We start from the raw sequence: 22,627 nt of genomic DNA, 5'->3' as shown, positions 1-22,627 counted from the left end.
AAGAAAATCATTTTAGTAAAATTGACTTGTAGATAGGTTATTGGCTAGCGTGTCATAGAGCCGTTTTAGCGAAGCATCACGCAAGCAAAACTGCACGTTAAAGCTAGCTGATCACAATATCGCGTAAAACAATAGAGTCTCACTCTTATGAACGTTGCTATCCTATCGATTTTCTTTAAAGGCAAATAAGCTCAGTAATGTGAGCTTTTTCCGACTAAAAATGTAGCTGAATTTTTTCTCACATGTCCCCCATAATTTTCAATCCCCCATAAAATCAACAGATATAAATGTATGTTTGTTAATTATTCAATCAACTTAAAAGTACAAGTTGACAAGTCTCGAGTATCGTAGACGCCTCCATAAATATCTGCCCTACGCCTTCATAAGAGTATTTTGTTTCTTTTTTTTATCTAAGTGATAACTTCTTCAGCTTTTGGCAAGCCATAGTTCCAGATATTTCGTGTGTAACATGCCTATCATACCTATCCTAGTGTACACTGACCTTCGTTGATTTCGTGTGTACACAGCATTATGACCGAAAGCCAATAAGGGTTCATTTTGTAGACAATTTGTAGCTGAGTATTAATAATATCAGTCCTTACTTAAATGCTAAAGGGATTCGTTTCATGTGAATCACATTTTGATTGTAATACTAACTAATAATGGTAACTGTCAAAAAATTACAAACGTACAGCTAAATTATTCGTTTGAAAGTTTCAAAACTATTTCAGGTAAATATTAAAACAATTTTCGATGTTCCCGTACCTCGCTTTGATCCAACTTTGTTGAATACCAAACATATTTGTGGCTTTAAATAAATAAATAGATCTAAATGTGATTCCCATCAAACATTGGACGATGATCTACTATGAGGTATCTAATAAATAAATAATGTAACTAAGTTAAGGCCGGCTATGCACGAGCGACCACGTGATCGATCCTCCACAGCCTACCCGACTTCGGATAAAGGTTACACTCGAATGTAATACAATTCACGAGTAGGCATTTCCACGTTTTCAGGCACATCAATAATTCATAATACACCCTGAGCGGTGTATTTTTGATCGAGATCAAAAACCTCAGAGCACGAGAATAATGTTTATTTAATCGGATACAAATTCAGCGTTTACAAACAATTTTTCATCGAACATTTTGCATTAAGACAAAAACAGGGAGTTTCAGGAAATTTATTGTCAAAACTCTTGAACAGACGACACGCGTTTATTGAAGATTTGCCGCAAAAACAACAACAACGCAGTTGTATATATTTTCAGAATAAAATAAATTTATATTAAGTGCCCGTTTTTATCTACATTCACCCAGCGGACAATTTTCAAAGGTCAACAAGATTAATTAGAGCAAGACTTTTATTTTTAGAAGTTCTCGAAAAGCCTTATTTGACGCTAAATAATAAAACTTTTAGCTTTAGGCACCACTGCTAGATTTAAGTAAAACATAACGCTACGTCCAAACAGAGCTTGAAATGAGCATTTAAAGCTGCGAATTTGACATATCTTAAAATTAAACTGTGATGAAGAATTGTTATTGCATCGAATACGTAACTCTAACAGTAACACACCCGATCCACGATCTTGGAGAGTTGAACGAAAAAACGCACTAAAACCTTGACGATATCATCGTATAAAGTAACACTGTGATCCTATATAGCTTCCTTTGGACCATTACTGAGAGCTCCGTGTGGACAAACATTGATCAGTCATTGCTTTCAAATAGTTCGCTAACTCTTACTCGTTCATCACCCCTGCGTGAATACACCATTAGTCATCAGCTCTGCGTGGACATACCATTTCTTGTTCATCAGCTCTGCTTAAACATACTGCTGCATTTGTATATTGGCTCCGTGTAGACCATGCGTCATTCACAAGCTCTGTGTGTGGAAGTATCTTTGGTTGTTCGTTGGCTCCGTGTGGACGTAGCATTATCGAGTGTAACCAGTAGGCGAGGGGGACTAGACCGCGTTGCCCGCGCTGTGCACGTTGCCGTTCACGTTCAGTGGTATTGTGTTGAATTCGTCTTCCAAATCATCGGTTTTCCTGTAACAAAAGTATGGTTAGAAAATTCATTTTTATGTTGAGAGAAATCAGGTTAACGATGAGTTCAATAAACGTATAGGCCTTCTTTACAAAGGACAGCGTTGGGCGAGTAGAGGCAATCACGATAGTTTAAATCGATTAACCGTCATTGTAGATGTTTATTTATAATCGCCGTAATGGCGGCAATCATCGACGATCGTTTGTTGGGACAACGCTTTCGATTGTGAGATGGGACAGATGAATCTATTTCGTTAGATATAGTTAAGGTAAAGAAGATAGGAACGTTCTATGCTAAAGATTGTTTTATTATGCTCTACCGAGATCAACTTCAGATCCAGTCATATAACCTTGAAAGTTTTCTTGAAAATATTACTATTACTGTAGTATTGCGTACCCTTAAAATGCAGTATGCATTATGTTCACTCTCGTTCCCTTTTAAAATGTGACGTACTTCTTTATTACATTAATTTAACTACATTACTCTAGCTAGCGTTTCATTTTAACAACAGCAAGTAAAAGTTCTATATTTCTAGCTATTATACGTTTACGTCGCAGACTAACTTCCAGACTATAATGTTATTTAACACAGCATACATAATACATATATAATAGATATTTCAGTAATTCTACTTCAAGTACAATATTACTAGATTTATCACTTAAAATACCACAAGAGCTTCAAAATTATCGGGTATTTTCCGATAGGTTCGTTGCAAACAAATGAAGGAGTCAAGGTTAAAAAATCACGAGCGCGAAGCGCAAGTGGTTTTTGTCCTGAAAAACTTGACGACTTTATTTGTTTGCAGGGAACCTTGAGGGAAATGCCAGATAATTTTGAAGCTCGTGTGGTATTCGGGAGATTATTTTTCCGTCCCAAATGTCGGCCAATAATTTCACAATTGAATTGAACCTGTCAGTTTGACGTCAACGACCAGAGAAAATTTTTAAAAAAATTTTCAGTATAATACCATGTAGGTTGTACCACGTGACGTCGAATGGTGCAATTCTATTGGTCGATATTTGGGTCGGAAAAATAACCTATTTTAACAAGTACAAAACTTTAAAGAGTTATCATTTTGCTTAAATTTTCGTGCTAAAAGCCGCACGCCTAAACTACTATAGTTCAAAATTGGTTCTTCTTAATACCCTGGCCATCTTCTGGGACTCGCAATAGCGAGATTCCCACGCAAATTATATCTCCACGTAATGAAATGACAATCTCTTTGAGTTAATCCCCAAAAATCCTTTAAGACCGTTGTAATTAAGCCGAGACTGACTACCCCAGATGAAGTCAGGATAAATTATGTACCTCGCTATTACCTTGAAATAACCAGGACAGAGACGTGATAAATATATTCCATTTGTTCTTTAGACTGCTGGGAGCTTCCCATTTATTAAAATTAAAGTAAAACGAAAATACAGAAAAAATGCTTTAGGTCGGTTAGCAAGCTAGAGGAAAAGGCTTCGCTTATATTTTTCCATGTTAAAAGGTAAGCAAAAATATACCGAAATACTAGTCTATCGATAACTTAGCACCAATACATTTTGTTTCTAGCTACTACAAATACCTTCAAACCACAAAATACCCTTACTCAATAATCTAGCGCAGTACAAAAACGTAATTTAATTACATACAAATAAAGATGCTGCAATGAATACATATTCTATATTTTCTTGCCACCGTTCTGCTCGCCTTGGTAAGCTCTGGACATAGAAATGACAAAAATATTATATTAAATGCTATATATTTCAATTTTTAAGTATCCTTCTTCTGTCCTTTCAGCTTTTTGAAACAAGCCAAATGCGTTTTAGTAGACCAGATTATTAACCTTAGGAATATAACGATTATCTAGTATCATAAATCCTAACAAAGAAAAAATACTAGTCATTTTAACATGTTTGTCATTTTTAGCAAATAAATGATTTATTTATTTTCATTCCGATTTTAAGGTCAAAAAACTCAATTTATAACCACTTGATTATTATAGACACCAGTTTTTAACCGAGTTACCCATCAATTCAAACATCAATACAGTACCTCAATTTCTCTGTCCTACAAAACCTTTATTGAAGCGTAAAAACATGCTACGTTTTCGCAATTCATCAAGTTTGATGTACAAAGAGATATAACCATATAAACGCTATAAAGTAGCTACAAGACAAAGAAAATTAGTGTGCAAGCGACAAAGACGGACAAGAAACTATTTCCTGGTATTTTCAAGGAACAGCCTGGACTAAAAAAAGACGTTTCGTGAATAGAAATGCTTCTTTGACATATAATTGGACGACTTTCAAGCGACAACCCAATTTTGTTGCGACGAAGTGCGGTACTTAAGAGTGCTTCGCGTATTAAATATTCCGTTTTTACTGTGATATGTTAAAGGCCAAATGAAACGTTAAAACGTAACGAAAAGCTGCATTTTGTGTATATTTTTGGGCACCTATTGAAACTACCTTCCTCAAACAGAAAAGATGATGAGGCTATGAAATAAATTTCAGAAATCAAATGGTAATTTACACGTATTTTGTATTAAATAATAATTTGACCGAGAAACTGATTGGCCAAATCTAACAAAATATTATGACATACGCCATTGATAAGTACATTGATCTGAGAAAAAATTTTCGTGCTCGGCTATCTTATAATGACTATAAAATTTCGAGACATTCATTTTCTTCCAAATAAGATGTTTTCTACAACGCGACGTATTCGTAAAATGAATTACTAGGTACCAATACTGCATGGTCGCGGAAGAATTCCAACCAATACCCGGGGCCCCATCATTAAAGCGGCTCGACGGAACACAGTGGTGTTTTAGTCGGTAAGAATCCGACATAACCCACGGCTCCTTCCCCGGGGGCCGTGGGTATCTTTGGAAGATTACCCAATTTAAAAAAAAGGTACCAATACTGCATACAATTTTCGCAAGTCAATTATCCAATTTTATGAGACGAGTGTTATTCAAGAGCATGTTCGAAAGAACATGCTCTTGAATAACACTCGAGAGAAATGACAAAATCACTGAGAGAAATCTCAGATAGTCATTTTGATCTCATTTTATTAAGATGGTTATAAGAAATTTGTAAAGTAATCGTTTCAAACACGCTCACTTGGAATTCAATTGTTAGAACTTTTGAGGTTTCATTTGCCCTTTTTATTACACAAAAAAGAACTCTATCCGCTACTATTTAAAGATTAGAGTAGTTTGTCATATAAGGCATTTAAGTAATAGAAAGAAAACCCACGAAAAACGAGTATTTCTTTACATTCATTACTTTTTCAATTGTTTCTTCATAAAAGATTCAATGGAATGTTTTGGGATATATACAAACAGATAAATTTGTATACAGGGTGTAATCGTTAAGTGTGCACAGGCGATTATTCCGTAACTATTACAGATATCAAAAAACTTTAAACTGATATCGAAAGTACTTAACCTAATGAGTAAAATGGCCATAATAAATTTTTAAAAATAATACGAGAAATATCAAAAAAATTAACTTTAAGCCCTCCCATACATTTAGTATGAGATATGAATATCCCATGTACATGGGTTGATCCAAAAGTAATGATAATCAATATTAAACAAGGTCATTACAGTTAAAATAATTATGTATTTCTCTAGATAGTCTTCTAACTAGATAATACTTCGATATTTTTTTCCTTAACTTAGAAAAAAAAAAACTTTGACTTCATCTACAAAAACCCCTCAAAATCGGCCATCACTTCGCTGTCATTTTAAAATTTCTTATATCGACGGTGTTTCTTGTGCCGAGGTAAGAGATAGAATTAACTAGGAGCTAGATCTTACAAACAGGGTGGGTGTTCAAGCATTTTCAATGCCGATTTTTGATTGGCAGCCATCGCAACTGACGCTTTGTGATCTGGTGCGTTGTCTTGGTGAACCAACATTCAAGACCGAAGTTTGCCATGTCTCTTTTTCTTACTAACCTACCCGCAATCTTTTAATTTGGTATGTGTAGTAAGAGCCCTGTGTAGTAGTGGCTACCTTCTTAAAATATTCCACATTTCTTCAGCGTCCCAAAAAACTACGGCTTTAATCTATCCCACTAATTTTCACTTTGAAAATCTTCACCGTCACTTTGGAAGCTCGCATCCAGGCTATTGATTGTTTCTTGGTTTCAGCATAAACATGGTGAACCCAGGTAACGCCCATGGTCACAAATCGTGACAAAAAATTATCCTGATCTCATTAAAAATTTAGAAATTCACCCTCTAAATGTCGAATCATTGTTTCTTCTTTTCGTCGGGAAACATTCTGGCTCGCACTGTTCACATTAAAATTAATGTTAATACTTGGAAACGTGGCCTGTAGATATAATTTTTTTGTGATAACTTAGTGATTACATGAGCAAGCATAAAACATTTATTTTATATTTTTATGTGCACAGGAAACACCCAATTATCATTACTTTTGGATCAACCTATACATTTAATATGAAAGATTTTAGCTTTTTTTTTGTTTTTTTTGGTTTTATGCTTTAATTACTTCGCAAATTTGGAGGGAAGTTCATTTAGAAACTGTAAATAGACCTCCTCATTGTATTGCACAATGAGGACGTCACTTCGAAAATCTACTATGAATACAAAATGTATGGGAAATAAATTGTATGGGAGCGTTTAATGTAACATTTTTGGTTATTTCTCGTTTTATTTTTAAAAATTTATTATGGCCATTTTACTCATTAGGTTAAGTACTTTCGATATCAGTTTAAAGTTTTTTGATATTTGCAATAGTTACGGAATAATCGCTTGGGCACACTTAACGATTACACCCTGTATATCCCAAATGATTTTATGAAATATAAATCCTAAAAATTTTAGGAATTATTTCTTTCCGAAAGACATGAAAATGCATATTTAATTAGGCTACTTCCAAGGGTAACTTAACGTAACTTTCAACGCTACGTTTTTTTTTTATTGTATTTAATAAAATATTTGGTAAGGTTTGGCAAACACTTCTCGCTTATAAATTTTTTATTAACAAATACTAACTAAATATTCCGCTACAAAAGTCAATTGAGTACTATACGTATAAAAAAAGTATATGTTCGTCCAGACCCCTCGCTCATTCAGAGCAACTACATACTATAATTACACTAACTATAACACCCTGTGATAACACCCATGCGATCTTCTGTAAGGGTTACCTCTAACAGCCCCTATGCGAAAAAGACAAAATATACGCCCCATCTCGTTCAAGCACTAATAAACGTCATCTTCGACTTTTTTTTAAAAACATCTGCAGATTGTTTAATAAACATATGCAATGAACGAACAAGACTGAGTATAATTAAAAAAAAAGCTACACACATTTAACATTCTCAACTTGCACAGAAAGAAAAACTCGCAGAATCCTAATGAAGTTCGTTACTGGACATAAATAAATTACTTACTTGCACTGAAATCAATTTATCTAGTGTGAGTCAACACGCTCTACAAATGAAAGTAAACAGTAGTTCGTGGAGTCTAATGTCATACAGCATCTAATACTGAATGTAGAAAATAGAAATAACTTTATTAATAAAAAACTATACCATCTTCAAATCGTCAGAACTTGACAAATTTTTAAAGGAAACAAATTGGAAGGCATTAGCAAACATTAGCTTTCAAATATAAAAAAAAAATTGTCGGTATCCATTCACCCAATCGAAAGTTTAGAGGTAACGAACACAATAAATACGACTTTTTGAAGTCGGTTAAAAATTCATATAGTACTACACAATTACAAATACAAATAGCAGGTAACCCTGTGTAATTGTGTATCCTTATTATATTTCATACTGCCAACATTGTAAAACGAATTGTTTTGCTAACAATTAGTAAAATTTGACGTTGACGTCATGGATGTTACGAGCTTTACGTCATTACTCAACGGTAAGTGATGAAACCCCTTAATTTTAATGGTAATAAACAAGGGTAGGGTTATTGGTTGTGGTTAAATCTTAAGTAGGTTTGTAAACAGTTTTCAAAATACAGAGACATACTTCCGTAAAATACTAGTCAGAAAATTCCAAAAAATACAGCAATGTATATTATAAATACGAAAACGCGTTTCTGTGTTTTTCACGTTACAATGTTACGGAGCGAATGAGTCCATCTCTGGATATTGGTTCCTTTTTACCAGGTTATGAAATATCTCGTTCTATAGGAACTTCCTTTAAAGACGCGGACAGAGCCTCGGGCCGCAAGCTAGTCTGTAATAAAAAAGTAATAAATAATAATACATACCGTTTCCTATATTTGTATATTATAAGCACAATGAATGCGTTGCCGATGAATAGCGCAGCTATTAGAAGCGACGGGATGACGATGTCTGCGAACAAAAAAACATCTATTAATTCCAGAAATATCCATAATTTTCTAAACAATTTACCATCAAAATAAAAATAAAGGTTACCAAGGCAACATCTCAAATTATGAAAGGATAATAATCAATAAGATTAACAGGAGTACTAAATCTTTGCCACCTCTAGTCTGAAGTGACTGAGCCCGTTTCTAAGGTAAATTAGTTTTGTGTCTAAAGATAAATTAGAGACATTGACAGCTTTAAAGATTATAACAGTTTTGCCAAAATTTATCCAGGCTGTATTTTTTTGTATCCCCTATCACTTAGCCTCTCGTACGGGATAGAGACTAGGTCTTAATGAAGACCTAGTGTGTAGAATAAATTCAGTTTTAGAAATACATATAACATAGAAAAGAAATTCCTGTCACTAACGAGCCACTAACATATTTATTTCACATTGCAGAAATTATTTATAGTGCTCACTCCTGCCAAAGGCTGACTTCCTAGTATTGGCCATCTAATACATCCTATTAAAGGCTATACAATACAAGACAAGGATGCATGATACAATTTGTATAGCTCCATCCCTGTTTACAGCAGTAATTCAATGGTATCTTTCAATAAGCTGGTCAACAGAGCTCAACATTCGCGGTCCTATGATTCTCCTTTACATCGCTTTCAACATATCCGTAGACCCTTATAATGATAAGCCTAATAATGTTTTCAAAAGATATATTACTTGTAAAGACCTCGTAGACAGGCTTAAATTTGTGCTACATTTTCAAACATTTCATATTATCATATTTATAACGTGTTCTTTGCGATGTTATGAACATCGACGACATGAAATAGGTCATGTTTTCTTTGCAGATCCACGAGTGATATTTTCGCATTCATGTCAAGAAAATTAACGTAGAATCAATAAAGATATAGATAAACATACTCTAGTATCCATCTACTTTTATTTAAATGATATTCTATAAAAGTAAAGATATCAAATCTTTTTAGGAATAAAAAGGCGCCACGATCCTCACACCAAAAATAACGATAATCTTCACAATATTATCTACTATACAGTTCAACTTACACCCTATTGGGAAGGCCATAGACAAAAAAGAAGAAGAAGAACTTACACCCTATTATAGTGTTCTACAGTTTCTCGAAAGTTCTCGAAATATCGATCGAGACAAACTCCACTCCACTATACATTTGTCATAGAAAACATAGCAACAAGTTACCAACAGTTCGCAGAAGGGGAGGTCAAAGTTCAGAAGCCGTATCTCAATCGATGAAGTTCTACAGACTGATAACTATCACGATATTACTGTTTGAGATGCAACTGTTGAAGTGAAAACCGATAGAGGAATTTATATTAATTACTAGCAATGCCCAGCGGTTTCACCCGCATAGATAGCGATATCGTTACAGTGAAAAGTCTACTATAGGTCGGACTATAGGTTTAATTTTTAATCACATGAAAATCATAGATACCCACGGCCTCCGGGGGAGGGGCCGTGGGTTATGTCGGATTCCTACCAACCAAAACCCCACTGTGTTCCGTCAAGACGCATATTGGTAGAATTCCCCCGTGACCCCCGCACTACGGCCTGCTCGAACAGTATACCTACTATTTTCTGTAGATTGACACTTTTAAAAATTCGTTATATCTTTTGAATGGAATATCCAATTTTTTTCATTTAAAAAGTATGTTGCTGGTATTGAAACAGTCTATAAAAAAACATCATTTAATGGGATAAGGATTAATATATGTGTATGGATAACATGATTTGATTACTGTCGGCACTTCTATTTACTTTGAAAACGTAAAAAAGTTGTTGTAGTAACATAACTACTGAAGATGGACATATGGTATCGCGGCCTTTCTTGTAGATATTGATCCATTCTATAATACCGTAGAACATTTTTTTGTTCTAGCTTCAATAGATTCCGCAGCGCACGCGATGACAGAAGTTTTATTGAGGATTTTTTTACACCTTGGGTTACATTATTGCATTTTTGGTAAGGATCTCTAATTTTTTTGAAAATGCAATATAGCCTATGTTGCTCAGTAAAGATACAGCTTTCTAATGGTGAAAGAATTTTTGAAATCGGCCCAGTACTTTTTGCGTGAAAACCATACATACATACATACATACATACATACATACTTACAAACTTTTCCTCTTTATAATATTAGTATAGATTGTGAGTAGTGGTACGGAGAAGTTCTGGAAACCAGAGAAACTAATAAACGTACCTAATAATAAAGTTCGCGGTTAGTAAACACTAATATTAGAAACCTCATTAAACGTGGGGTAATGTATAATCAGTATTTCAGTTGTTCTTTTAATTTATCTAAAGTATTAAAGATAACCTCACCTTTAAGAAACCATTGACATAAATTATGAAACTAATGTCTTCTGCAATTAACACACTCCATAATCAGATACATTCTCACGTTACAAACTTGTTTAAATATGCAATAGAACATTCTAGAACAATTCTTGAATAAGATACTCTGGAACGTCCATCACACTGAGAGCATTGACAATTGTTACCAAAGTTACCAACTTTAGTTCAGCGGTCTGGTGCAGTTAGATTTGCATAACTCCCTAATTGCAACCCGTGGTTGGGCCTAGTCGTCATTTCTATACAGAATTTCGGAGGAGCGTCAGTCAATATTATGTTAATTGTGTTCGAATTGAAATGGTGTCTAGACTAATAGATCAAGAGCCCACGACGGCCAGACTTTCCTTTCTTTCGGAAAGTTGAAAGTTTCTCTGTATATGTCTCCTATACAGATAAGAACGACCAGCGACTATCAAGTTTGGGTTGTGGTTACTTTGGCAGGAAACAGGTAGTAAAGTTGTATAAAATAGTACCTAACTTTCATTATAGTTTAAAAGCTAAATTTTATATATGTTACTTGGGGACCTATAAAAAGATATTACCTTAAGAGCCAGACAGTTTTCATGGTTCTTACATCTAGCCAGACACATTTAAAAAATAACTAACATATCATCAAATTCACATAACTACCTAAAAGCGTAACAAATATGAAATAACTCACTAAAAACATTAGTTAACTATAATTATTAAAAAAATAAAAGTATAATATATAAGAAATAAAGTTATTACTTATCTTTTACTTAGACTTATGTTGATGGAATTACACGTATCCCGATGACTTTTTTATTGTGTCATCGAGATACGTGAAATTCCATCAACATAAGCCCCCGTAAAAGATAAGTAATAACTTTATTTCTTATATATTATACTTTTATTTTTTTAATAATTATAGTTAACTAATGTTTTTAGTGGGTTATTTCATATTTGTTACGCTTTTAGGTAGTTATGTGAATTTGATGATAAATGTTAGTTATTTTTTAAATGTGTCTGGCTAGATGTAAGAACCATGAAAACTGTCTGGCTCTTAAGGTAATATCTTTTTATAGGTCCCCAAGTAACATATATAAAATTTAGCTTTTAAACTATAATGAAAGTTAGGTACTATTTTATACACCTTCACTACCTGTTTCCTGCCAAAGTAACCACAACCCAGACTTGATAATCGCTAGTCGTTCTTATCTGTATCGGAGACATATACAGAGAAACTTTCAACTTTCCGAAAGAAAGGAAAGTCTGGCCGTCGTGGGCTCTTATATTATAAGCATATGGAGCAAATGGTACTCAAAAGATTTTTGTTGACTACGTACGAAACATTTAATGCAAAACTAACCTATCTATAATAAACTCGGCGTCACAAAAATCGCACCTCTTCGAAAATAAGTTTCAAGCATGTCCCGCCAGCAACGAATACATTAAACCCAATTAATATTGGTATCAATTGAAAGTATGTTTAACGACCTTTAAATTAACAACAGATAGAATTCCTAAACACAACAGATCTCATTAGCACGTAACGTTAAAAAAAATGTTGTCAAAATACGCATTACAACGGCCACTAATTGCACCTCCTTACAAGGGTATAAAACGGGCAACCCGGGTTAAATGCGGGTCATTCGCTATTCAACCTTTGAAGTGAACACACGTGAACAGCTACAGTAAAAAAAATACCCCAGAAGATGGATACCACTGCAGATGAAGCCGCTCAAGTCATTGCACTACTACAATCAGGGATGCGCCAATGTGATGTTGCTCGGCAACTGAACTTGAGTCGTTTTTCCGTTCGACGAGTGTTCCAACGCTTCCAAGAGACTGGTGGCTATATCCGAAGACGTGGATCTGGAAGACAACGGTGCACATCCGAAAGAGACGATCGCTTCATTGTTTCGACGTCTTTACGTAATCGGTTCTCCAATGCTTTTGAGCTGCAACAACAACTGCGATCAGCTCGCAGAACGTCTGTAAGCGTCTCCACGATTAGAAGAAGAATGCGGGAGAAGAAAATTGAAGCTCACAGGGCTGCTACAGGGCCAAAATTGACTGCACAGCATAGGAGAGACCGGTTGCAATTTGCCCGTGACCATGTGGATTGGACAATAGACCAATGGAGGGCTGTGCTCTTCTCGGATGGAGGAGAGTGTGTCTTTTCTGCAACGACAGGCGTCGAAGAGTGTACAGGAGGCAAGGGGAACGATTTGCACAAGCCTGTATTCAAGAGACAGTGGAATACAGGGGTGGCTCGTGCATGTTCTGGGGCGGCATGTCAATCGACGGCAAAACGAACCTTGTGTGTGTTTCTCGGACTGAAAGTGCTCGCGGGCAAGGGTCGCTGACTGCTCCTCGGTACATAACAGAGATCTTAGAGGAGCAGGTTGTCCCTTATGCGGGTTTTGTTGGCAGTGGAATCACGTTAATGCACGATAACGCCCGCTGTAACACCGCTTTAATTGTAAGAGACTACCTGCAAGAAGTTGGGATTCCTGTTATGCGCTGGCCGGCGCGAAGTCCAGACCTGAACCCTATTGAGCACCTTTGGGATGAATTAAAACGGCGAGTACGGGTACGTGATCCTGCCCCTACCACTCTCCAAGACCTCCAAGATGCCGTCGTTGCAGAATGGGACAACATTCCTCAAGAGACTGTTGTCACATTAATTAGGTCCATGACAGAACGCATGGAAGCAGTCATCAGGGCTAGGGGGGGTAACATTAGGTTTTAAGTTGTTTATAAGGACTTTGTTGTAATTTTTGCTGATAAAATAAAATTCAACTTTTTAATCATTTGTATTAGCTTGCTTTTTTTATTCCCTGATAAACTAAAAACCAAATCTATTGATTTATTCTGAAATTTAAATAAATTGCCTTTCCAATGATACCTTATAGTCATATATCTACCATTTATTAATAGGGTTAAAATTACTTTGAAGGAAATTCTTATAGAGGTGCGATTTTTGTGACGCCGAGTGTATAATTGTTCGCACAATATGTCAGAAATAAATTATAGAATCCTTAATCCTTGTTCGCTCAATATGCCAGAAATAAATTATAGAGTAAAATTTACCACAAAATTAGAAAGTTACTTTCCCGAAAATGATGTTGATGTGATTTTTCAACTAAAAACTAAATTAAGCTGTAATCCTTTCAACAGTTCTGTTCAAATTTGTTAGTTACAAATTTATAACACGCCAACTTTCAAATTGCTTATGAGCCAGTTAAATACAGTTTGTTTCTCAGAAACATCGAAACAATTGTATTGAAAATTGAAATCCCCGCTATTTAATATAAATACCGCACAAATATCAGAAAGGGAAAAGTTAATCGCCGCTTAAGCGGTTAAATGCTACGACTCAAATTGTAAATTGTCTATAAAATGGTTAAGTGGATCCACCGTGTTCGGTTGGGTATAAAATAGCTCTAACTTGTCGTCAAATAGTTTTAAAGTGGATCGTTACAGCTATTATTTCTTGTAGAGGATTTATGGACGTTGGAGGAAAATACCAATTCTCGTATAAGATTGTTTCGTTCTTTTTTTTTAATTCGAGTTTTAGCTCGATTGCTCTATTAAATGCTCTAGCGTGATTTTTTTGAAATTCAATCTCAGGCGCAATAGCTCTCCATTCCTATTCATTTGATTAACTCTCATATTTAACGGTTGGAATGAAGTACTTCATCGAAAAACGTTATCAACCATTGTACTAATAGTATTTTAGTTCAGATCAAAAATATATTAAATGGATTCTTAGCAATAAGGTCATCAATTATATCATCCCATGCATTTTTTAAATTGCCAATTATATTACACATAGCTTAACATGGATGATTTCTGAATCCTTATAATATAACATCTTATTTTTAAAATCCCTATTCCTTTCACACCAGTCACTTTGTCCAATCGGTATCATATATCCAGCAAATAGGATTGCCTTAGAACCAGCCAATGCGTTTAAAATCTCTCCTGTATAACATGATACCCGTCTACCGACACTTTGATCGTGTAAACAGGGGTTATACTTACAAGCATCGACCGTCTGTACAGGGGTTTACTCATACAAAACATATACATATAATAAAACAATAGGAGAGTTCAATCCTGTACGTTGAATAAAAACTGAGAAAAATATATGGTACTAGATTTCCGCCCGCGGCTTCGCCCGCGTTTGCAAAGGAAAACCCGCATAGTTCCCGTTTCCGTGGGATTTCCGGGATAAAAACTATCCTATGTGTTAATCCTAGTTACCATCTATATGTGTGCTAAATTTCATTGTAATCGGTTCAGTAGTTTTTACGTGAAAGAGTAACAAACATCCATACATCCATACATCCATATATCCTTACAAACTTTCGCCTTTATAATAGTATTAAGATTAAGATAGTATATGGTATGGTAGAGGTCCTCGTCGTCTTTAGTGTACCTAAGTAACACAAATTGAAAATAAATAAATTTTTGTCTGTCTATTGTCCAACTTTCACGCAAGAACTACTGAACGGAGTTTTATGAAAACTTTTTTTGCTATAGAGCTATTGCTCCTCGACAAGCTAAGCTATAATTTATTTGGACCAATTTTTGTATTTACATCTCTGTACGCGCGAGTTAAGTCTCAGTCATAACAGTATATGTTTATTTTGTAGTAACAAATTGGACAATGAAATATAATCACGCAATAAGGGCATTGACTCACCGACTATCATGTTTCCCTCGTTGTGCGGCAGCTTTGTATCTTTATCGACGGCTTCCTGTGAAGAATTGTTCGCGACGACTACGCTGGGTGTCGTCTCTTCTGCAACAATTGATGCAATCAATTTATATACAGCTTTAAGGCAATTACACGGTTCAACGACCTTAATGATTCTGTCACTACATTTGAATTTGTTTTTTTAACCGCCCTCTATAAATATACATCGTTGTTGAAGTAAAAGTGACCAAAGATTATGGAATTGTATAATACTGTATCGTATTGTATCGTAATGTGTTAGTGGTTTCTACCTAATTTATGTTTTCTCTGAGAGGCAGTAACATATTACATTTATGAATAGTAAATATTGTGTACTATGTATGTTGTTAATGTAATGTAGGAAGACTCATCTTTCAACATTAACCGTTATAAGCAAAGTCTCTACTACATGACCCATTCTGGAGACCTTAAAATGACTAAGCAAGTAAATAAGTTCTAGAGTGGGGAACAGTTAAGAAAACACCGATTTAGAAATTAATTTTATTCAACACGGACTCTACTATATTCTGGTGACCTGATGATGGCTAGGGTGGAGAACATCTCACCTACAGAGATATAAAAGATGGAGTACATTATTTGACGTAATTCTATAGAACGGCCTCTACCATGTCACGGTGTATCGAATGGTAATGGTGACCAGGCAAATGTATTTAGCGTTCTCTGTATATCTCTTCATACCTAGTAGGAATATATGCATGCAACCTACACACACCGAAAAAAATAGGGGAACGGACAAGAAATCACGTTTTTTTCGACTTGTTATGTATTTTGTAGTTAGTTCGGGGTTAATTTTTTAAATCCCTTACGTCTTTGAAATGATGACGAGAAATAAAATGTGTTTCGATTTTTAAACATTAAAATATTATACCCCTTTAAGAGTTAGGTGCCTATTTATCGACTATATAGCAGCTTCAAATCAAAAATATTATAACGTGTTTTAAACTGAGTTTTTTTTTCTACTGTTTATCTTTGAACACATTACAAAATGAGTGATTTTCCTGCGACTGAAGTTACCAGAGCCTATGACTATGACTGATATGGGTCATACCTTCCGTACAAAGAATACAGTGTTAGTTGTGTCGGTATCTATAAAAACTCGCATAGTTCCCATTCCCGTGGAATTTCCGGGATAAAACCTATCCTATATTACTCGTGGATAATGTAGCTTTTGAATGGTGAACGGAATTTTTAAAATCGGTGCATTCGTTTATGAGCCTATTCATTACAATCAAACAAACAAACAAACAAAGTTTTCCTCTTTATAATATTAGTGTAGAAGAAATCATCGGTTCACCCAGTTAAAAGTGCGGAGGTATCGGAACCAACAAAAAATTCAGTTGAATTGAGAATTTCGTCCTATAATGGCGTCGGCTAAAAATGTTGCTACTTATACATTTATGTCAGTTTTGACTTTCCTACGATTTTATACAATAATATAAAATTAAATGATTTTATACAATATAAAAAAAATTGCTGATTTTCGGCGGTATGGCGACCATTTGGAACTGTCTGAAAAGTATGGCATGGCGATTTTCGTACATGGCTACTGGTCGATGATTACCTGTGCAAAAATTAGCCTGGTACAAATGGTTGAATTTTTTTTTAACCGACTTCAAAAAAAAGGAGGAGGTTATCAATTCGGCCGGTATGTTTTTTTTTTTTTTTTTTTTTATGTATGTACACCGATTACTCCGTGGTTTCTGAACCGATTTACGTGATTCTTTTTTTGTTCGATGCGGGATGGTGTCGAATTGGTCCCATAAAAATTTTATTCGGATAGGACCAGTAGTTTTTATTTTATGAGCATTTTTGTCTGTATTTGTAAATGTTGCAAGTGCAAGTTTGAAGTCGGTTGTTTTTAACGCAGTTATTGACTTGTTAAATCAACGCATTCACGTCGGTATTGTGGGCTGTAAATTACACCGGAAAAGTATGGCATGACACTACCGCCTACTTCTTATTTATGGGCTATCGGTAAATCCTAAAATTTTTGTGTTACAAATCGTTTGCCTTCCGTAATTTATCCGACGAGTTCGACTAACGCCCACGCGACTAGTATGCCGGTACCACTGTTCTGACCATGATTTTACTTTTTGTCATTGCGTACTAAGACCACTGTAGAACCGCCATCCGGTTACAAATGACCCAAAATTTTGTGTCAGTATCTCCCGGCTTTGGATTGTTTTGGACCCTTAAAATATACGATAGAACAGCAATTAATCTTTTTTAAAAAATATTCAAGGCACAGGGAAAGTCTGGTTACTGTTTTATAGGTATGTGTTTTCTGCTAATATTTTACTGTCAAAAATTATCAACACTGGATATTATTCAATGACGCCTTTCAAAAACAAAACTAATTTACAAACAGATTGTTATATCTTTACATACCTATTTTTAGCTTTCATTTCATGAACTGCTCATGTAAATACCTATTACAATCTGGTTTAATTTAACAAAACATTCAATTCGGTGAATTTTAGCGTTATTTTGCAAAAAAAACCGCACGTACAGTCCCCCGTCCGAGTCGAACTGACACCGTCAAATTTCGTCGAAAATATGCAATAGAGGTGAGGTTTTATGTGGGTTTTATTATAAATTCGAGTTTTTTTCTTGATAATTTAACGATAATAATGAAAATTGAAAAAACAATCAATACAAATTGTAACAAATATCATAACATATTTTTTGGTATAAATTTCATGTATAAATATGTAGCCGTTTTCCTAACAAAATGCGTTTTATGTTCAAAAAGGGGTTGATTTGTATGTATTTTTTTTATGTTTAGGCCGTTCTAAACTGAAAAGTAAACAATACACTTTGTTAATTATATCCTTGAGTATCACATATATTTTTTTTAAGACAATCGTACCAACAGTTTCCTCAACAAAATTCAATATGTATAAGGTGTTTTCCGGTTTTGACCATAGTAATCCCCTTAAAGTCATTTGGAGTTCCTGTTCTTTGTGAAAGTGTTTGCTATAGTCTTTTCGCCTTCGAATACCTTTGCACTTACACAGTATTATAAATTACGTTTCTATGTGTATTGATGATGTTGGTACTAATTTGGAATCATGGCATATTATGTTTTGAATTTATTGATAAAGTATTGGGTAGCTCTGAATAATAATTATTTGTCTGTTCGTCTATTGATAATGAAACTGATATCTTAATATATATAAATCTCGTGTCACAATGTTTGTCCTCAATGGACTCCTAAACCACTTAACCGATTATAATAAAATTCGCACACCATGTGCAGTTCGATCCAACTTGAGAGATAGGATAGTTTAAACCTAGGTACCACGGGCGAAGCCGGGGCGGACCGCTAGTATTTCTATAATTGATATCTAAATTCGCAAAGTAAAGATTCGGAGACTGCCTAAATTTAAGATTTAATTATTAAAGTCGAAGGGAACCAATCTGATTGCTAGAATCATAAGAATGTGTTTGTAATGTAGAAATTACAATGTCGCCCAAATTCATTAGAAAAATTAATGATTCAATTCACGATATTTTCTAGTGTTTGATTTTACGCGAGTATTATATACATTTAGAAATTAAAGACTTTATAACATCCGTTTAAAATCCGTTAAAAAGTCTTTAATGTCTCAATTCATGATTTCAAAATACGTTACAACTTTTTAACAGGCAAAATCCGTCCATATTACACGGTTACTCAATCTGATATTAATTACAAAGCCAAACTCTTGGAGTTTCACTCCCACCAGAGCGTCTGGGTAAAAAATTACGTAAAAATTCTCTTTTATATAAATGCAAAATCGTGTAAATAAATTAAGTCAATCCATCAACGACTTTTGTAGCTATAAAGGTATTATAGACTCAGAATCCTAATGAAAAAAAGAAGAAACAACCTTTTAATTTTAAGCAATTTGTTATCAACAATTTTTGTAGCTATCAAGGTATACCGTATAAGAGACGTAGAATCGTGAACGAAAGACAATAAATAAAATTATGAGCAATTTGCTCCAAAACACTGAATATATTACCATCAGCCATTACAGGTATCAACGGCCAATAAGACCCTAAGATCAATACCTCAGTTAAAACACATTGGGGAGTACTAAAAGTAACTTTGGACAATATCATTTTGTATTTTGGCACTCGAGGGACCACTGCCGTGGTTTACCTCTGAAACAATTTTACGGGTAGCCCGGGGGAAATACCGTTCTGTTATTATAATATAAATTGTTAATAAATATTGCATTGTACGATGATTATTATCAATTCGTTTCCGTAGTCTTATTGGATTAATTTTAATGGGATGTTGTTCGTCTTTCGCTCTTTGTGTATTATTCTCAGTTGTAAGTTGAGATGACATAATATAATTTTAAATATCTGAAACTGTAAGAAAAAATGATGATGATAACAAGAAGAAAAACCATACGTCTATTGACTATTTTTGCACGCCTCATAAGCGAAGCGTTGAGGTGGTAGACCGGGAGATACTGACACAAAATTTCGAGTCATTTGTAACAGGATGGCGGTTCTACAGGGGTCTTAGTACGCAATGACAAAAAGAAAAACGATGGTGTGAACGCTGGTACCGGCGGCTTAGTCGCGTGGGCGTTAGTCGAACTCGTCGGAAAAATAGCGAAGTCAAACGATTTGTAACACAAAAATTTTAGAATTTACCGATAGCCCATAAAAAAGAAGTAGGCGGTAGTGTCATGCCATACTTTTCCGGTGTGACTTACAGCCCGCCATACCGACGCGAATGTGTTGATTTAAAAAAAACAATTCAACCATTTGTACCAGGCTAACTTTTGCACAGGTAACCATCGTCGTGCAGCCATTTACGAAAATCGCCATGCCATACTTTTCGGACGATTGCAAATGGTCGCCATACCGCCGAAAATCTGCAAATTTTTTTTTTCGCCGAACCATTTGTAACACCCTAAATTTTTTTTTCAACAACTCCTGAATGATTATAAATAGAAGTGTGGTAATGCCATACTTGTGGGAGGTGGCGAATGTGTATAAGATTTTTTTTTATTGTATGATTTTATTCGTATTTTGAACGATTTGTAACAGTATGGCATTAATCTTTCCTATAAGTTTGAGGTTCAACAAATATAAATACAAAATTTCAAAGATCTAGGTGGTAGAAATCTTCACTTCTATAAATTAATAATAAATTTATTTATGAAGTATGGCAGCACTTTTTCCCCCTACTAGATGTATGGCAAATATAATAATGGTCACATTTTATCAAATACTCTCCAAAAATCCAAATGCAATACTGGTACAAAAAGTTTGGCGAAAAAAAAAATTTTTGCAGATTTTCGGCGGTATGGCGACCATTTGGAATCGTCCGAAAAGTATGGTATGGTGATTTTCGTAAATGGCTACACGACGATGGTTACCTGTGCAAAAGTTAGCCTGGTACAAATGGTTGAATTGGTTTTTTTTAAATCAACACATTTGCGTCGGTATGGCGGGCTGTAAGTCACACCGGAAAAGTATGGCATGACACTACCGCCTACTTCTTTTTTATGGGCTATCGGTAAATTCTAAAATTTTTGTGTTACAAATCGTTTGAGTTTCGCTATTTTTACGACGAGTTCGACTAACGCCCACGCGACTAAGCCGCCGGTACCAGTGTTCACACCATCGTTTTTCTTTTTGTCATTGCGTACTAAGACCCCTGTAGAACCGCCATCCTGTTACAAATGACTCGAAATTTTGTGTCAGTATCTCCCGGTCTATGGGTACTACTGTCACTTCGCGCAAAACATCTGATTTTTCAAACTTAAAATGTCTTTATGTATCATACATTGCACTTGTAAGATAATACATACACACACATATTAAGAAAAAACACTATTTTTAACATTCATGATATTTTTGATGTCATTTTTGTTATTTAAACTAGTTAAAAAACAGTTTAAAAAAGTTCTGTCTTGGACGTCCGTGTGTCTGTATGTGCGGAGGATTTTCTTGTTAACACGATAGCGACCGAAATACTTTACTAATCGAGTCTTTTTTTTTCTCTTACGCTTGAGTATGCTCAGGAATAGAACCCTTTCATTTTTCAGGGTCTGATTCGATGTGGTTTAATTGTTATTAAATAAACAAAAAAAATAATAATTAATAAATAATTATTAAAAAAAAATTATGAGGCGTGCACTTTTGGATTTTCCAAACTATTTTTAAAATATTTGGCTTTTACCAACTTAATATCAATAGGATCAGCATCCGTATCAAGCACGTTTATAACAATTAATAAACTTCATAAGCTTCAAACAACTTTCTTTTCTGATAAAGATATCCATAACCGAGGATTCCCTTATGAATTTGATAAAGAACTACATAATTAAACTGCCGTTACCAATTAGATACCAATACATTTAAATCTGTTTCTGTTAATGTATTATATATTTTGCCTGAAGATAAACACACAACGACATTGGAAAACTAATCACAGCACATCAAGAAGTTAATCAAACTTATAATTAACATGAAAACAGCATCGACCTTGGGTCTCCTTGGAACATTGTGAGCCCCGGGGACCCATAACTAACCTCTGGCTTGTCAAGCCAGGATCGTAAACTGGTGATATTTTACCCGCACTTTATAGGATCTATATTTTTGCTATCTTAATGTTGCCTACTTGAGTCCATTCATAACTGATGTTATCTATTGAGAAGAGATATTTCGAATATTGTAAGAAATTCGTTGAAACATGGACAAGGTTAAGGAAAAATTGAATAAAGAAATTCCAGATAAGGAGAATTGATAACATATTTTTAGGAAAAAAACCAAATGTTTCTTCAAAACATAAAGACCGAACTTTTATAAAAAATAGAGTGCTCAAAAACACAAGTTAAAAGTGAGCAGCTAATAATCCTAACCAGACATTCTAAGGTAAACCTCGATCCTACCTAATACGAAAAAAATAAACATTAAATGAAAAATTGCAGCAAATCCGACGAGAGCTCAAATCAAATCTTCATTTCAAATCCATCTAGATTTATTTCCTTCATCGTGTTTCTTTTTCAACGCTTTCAAGCTAGAAATATAAATAGTACTTAGCCATTTCATTTGCAATCTTGATACATTTCCAATTTCTCGTGAAATGTAACACTTTATGTGAAACCAATTTT

The 22,627-nt window shown here is 34.7% G+C and overlaps 1 protein-coding gene across 1 annotated transcript in view; it reads right to left on the bottom strand.

Annotated features, from left to right (window-relative positions):
* Positions 1-346: 346 nt before the first annotated feature.
* Positions 347-22,627, bottom strand: part of LOC149910661 (uncharacterized) — a 113,751-nt gene continuing 91,470 nt past the window's right edge. Inside the window, exons 7-9 of the mRNA XM_090116005.1 lie at positions 15,450-15,548; positions 8,308-8,392; positions 347-2,054 (exon numbers count right to left, since the gene is read on the bottom strand). Coding sequence (XP_089972131.1) covers positions 1,970-2,054; positions 8,308-8,392; positions 15,450-15,548 — 269 coding nt within the window. The 3' untranslated portion in view covers positions 347-1,969. The remainder of the gene's footprint in view (positions 2,055-8,307; positions 8,393-15,449; positions 15,549-22,627) is intronic.

Source organism: Colias eurytheme, chromosome 2 (genome assembly GCF_061535395.1).
Source record: "Colias eurytheme isolate Ceu_HAF_F1 chromosome 2, ilColEury1 Martin Lab GWU primary, whole genome shotgun sequence".
Lineage (NCBI taxonomy): Eukaryota > Metazoa > Arthropoda > Insecta > Lepidoptera > Pieridae > Colias > Colias eurytheme.
The sequence above is the reverse complement of the archived record's forward strand: the minus strand, read 5'-3'. Positions and strand labels throughout refer to the sequence as shown.